General features: G+C 47.7%; 1 protein-coding gene across 2 annotated transcripts in view; it reads right to left on the bottom strand.

The window, feature by feature from the left end:
• The window catches only part of nr1d1 (nuclear receptor subfamily 1 group D member 1), a 12,219-nt gene extending 11,400 nt beyond the window's left edge, over window positions 1-819 (bottom strand). For both annotated transcript variants that reach the window (XM_015394869.1, XM_015394870.1), the window contains exon 1: window positions 785-819. In XM_015394869.1, the coding sequence (XP_015250355.1) occupies window positions 785-812 (28 nt within the window). In that variant the 5' untranslated portion in view covers window positions 813-819. The remainder of the gene's footprint in view (window positions 1-784) is intronic.
• Between the last annotated feature and the right edge of the window lie 1,204 nt (window positions 820-2,023).

Genomic DNA, 2,023 nt, shown 5'->3' with positions numbered 1-2,023 from the left:
CCTAGAACAGATAATGGATGTCTATTCTATTAACATTTCTCTATGTTGGCTTCTCCATTCAGAGGGGCCCCTGCCTGTCTAGGGCCCCAGATTTCCTAAATCGTCCCCTGATGGGAGCAGTGAGGGAGGACAGGTCTCAGTCATTCTCCCTGCAGGTGAAGCAGGTTTAGTGACTCTGACTCAGCAGACCGTGGATCTCCTCCCTCAGATCAGTCACGTCTGCAGGGATCCAGTCCCCGCGTGGATCAGGACCAGCCTCCGTCACGCTCCGTGACATTTACCTGCTCATTCCACCTGATCCCTGCAGGAGGAGGAGCTGAAAGGAGGGGAGGATTGCGTAATGAGCTCAGTCCCCCGCAGCAGCCAATCAGAGGCCGCGTCGCTCCGTGAAAACAAAGCGCACATGGCTCACGGCGCCGCTCCATGTGAACACGCACAGTCACGCAGATCTCGCACACCCGGACCGTCCGCCACAAACCGAGCGCGCTGCCGTCATCATGCCCCACTTCCCGTAAACACGAACCCATTCACGGTGGCGGTCCGCGTGACAGACCGGCCGACATGTGCGCGCAGCACCAGGGCCAGCTGGTGGACCGGAACCAGACCGGAACCAGAACCGAACAGTTTAAATCTGACTGGACCGAAGCCCCCCCGGCTCCACTCAGAAACACAAACCAACCGTCACGGACACGCGAAAAAACCGGCTCCATTAAGACACATTAAACACTGTGCGCGCGCATGGTTCCCCATCATATCCCAGCAAACCAGACTGAAGATTATCTACCTGAGTTATTGTTGTTGTTGGAGTCCATGGCGGCGGTCCACTGCAGTACAGTCACGCACACGCGCTCTCGGTCCAGTACACCTGCCGCCGCGTGAACATCCCAGCTAGTGAGAGAGAAGTTAAAGGAGAGAAGGCCGGTAGGAGGAGGGAGGCTCTGCTGCTCCTGCTGCTGCTGCTGCTCTCTGTCTGATGCTGCTCTCACTTCAAACTGCGCGCAGACCCAACAGCATCATCATCATGCTGAGGGACGCTGCTGCCGCACGCGGCAGAAAACGGGACCACGTGACCATGAGTGCCTCGTGCCCCAGTGACACACTTTTCTGCCCCTCCTTGCACGTGGAGTCGCAGAAACCACTGCCTCGTTGCAGACAGAGAGGGATTGTGGGATATGTAGTCTGTTTGTGTTGAAAGCTTGATTGTATATCAAGCAGCACTGAATCTGATCAGTACGGAAGAGGATTAGGGCCACTGAAAAAAAAAGTTAACTGATTTTTAAATTTTATTTCAGTTTAACATGGGAAAAAAGTCAGAATTCTGACTTTAATCTCAGAATTCTGACTTTTTTTCTCAGAATTCTGACTTTTTTTCACAGAATTCTGACTTTAATCTCAGAATTCTGACTTTTTTTCTCAGAATTCTGAATTTAATCTAACTTTTTTTTTCAATGGCCCTAATTCTCTTCCGTAGATCAGCTCTGCAGTTTTAGCTATAATAGATTTTATTGATCTTTAGCGTGGGGCGGGGTCCGTGGTGACCCCCACCCCCGGAGAGCCATGGAGATAGCCCACGGATTTAAATTTTGGCTTAATTCAAAAATAAGAAAAATGTAGATCCTTCCTGCAAATGCTATCTACTCTTCCTTCACCTTCCAGGATCCCCAGGCAGGACCGGAAATCTGACACACTTAATATTATCAGCGTTCTGATGTCATTTTAGCCAAAGGATTTTCATCAAAAACATAATTAATGTGCACAAATAAGGAATTGTTCTAACCATACATGCAAACCAGTTGCAGGTGGCCAATAGAGGGCACTAGGGCACCGCCCAGCCAGCTAATGACCCTGATTAAGGCATAAAAAAATAAATAAATATATATATATATTTATATATTTTTTTTAATTTAATTTCAAATTAAATTAGAAAAAAAAGTAAATATTTCAAAATATATTGTGCAAGATAAATATTTAATCTTTAATGACTAGTAAAGCGTCATTCCATTTTTAATCGGATTGGTGACAT

Source organism: Cyprinodon variegatus, unplaced genomic scaffold (genome assembly GCF_000732505.1).
Source record: "Cyprinodon variegatus isolate N-32 unplaced genomic scaffold, C_variegatus-1.0 Scaffold713, whole genome shotgun sequence".
Classification (NCBI taxonomy): domain Eukaryota; kingdom Metazoa; phylum Chordata; class Actinopteri; order Cyprinodontiformes; family Cyprinodontidae; genus Cyprinodon; species Cyprinodon variegatus.
The sequence above is the reverse complement of the archived record's forward strand: the minus strand, read 5'-3'. Positions and strand labels throughout refer to the sequence as shown.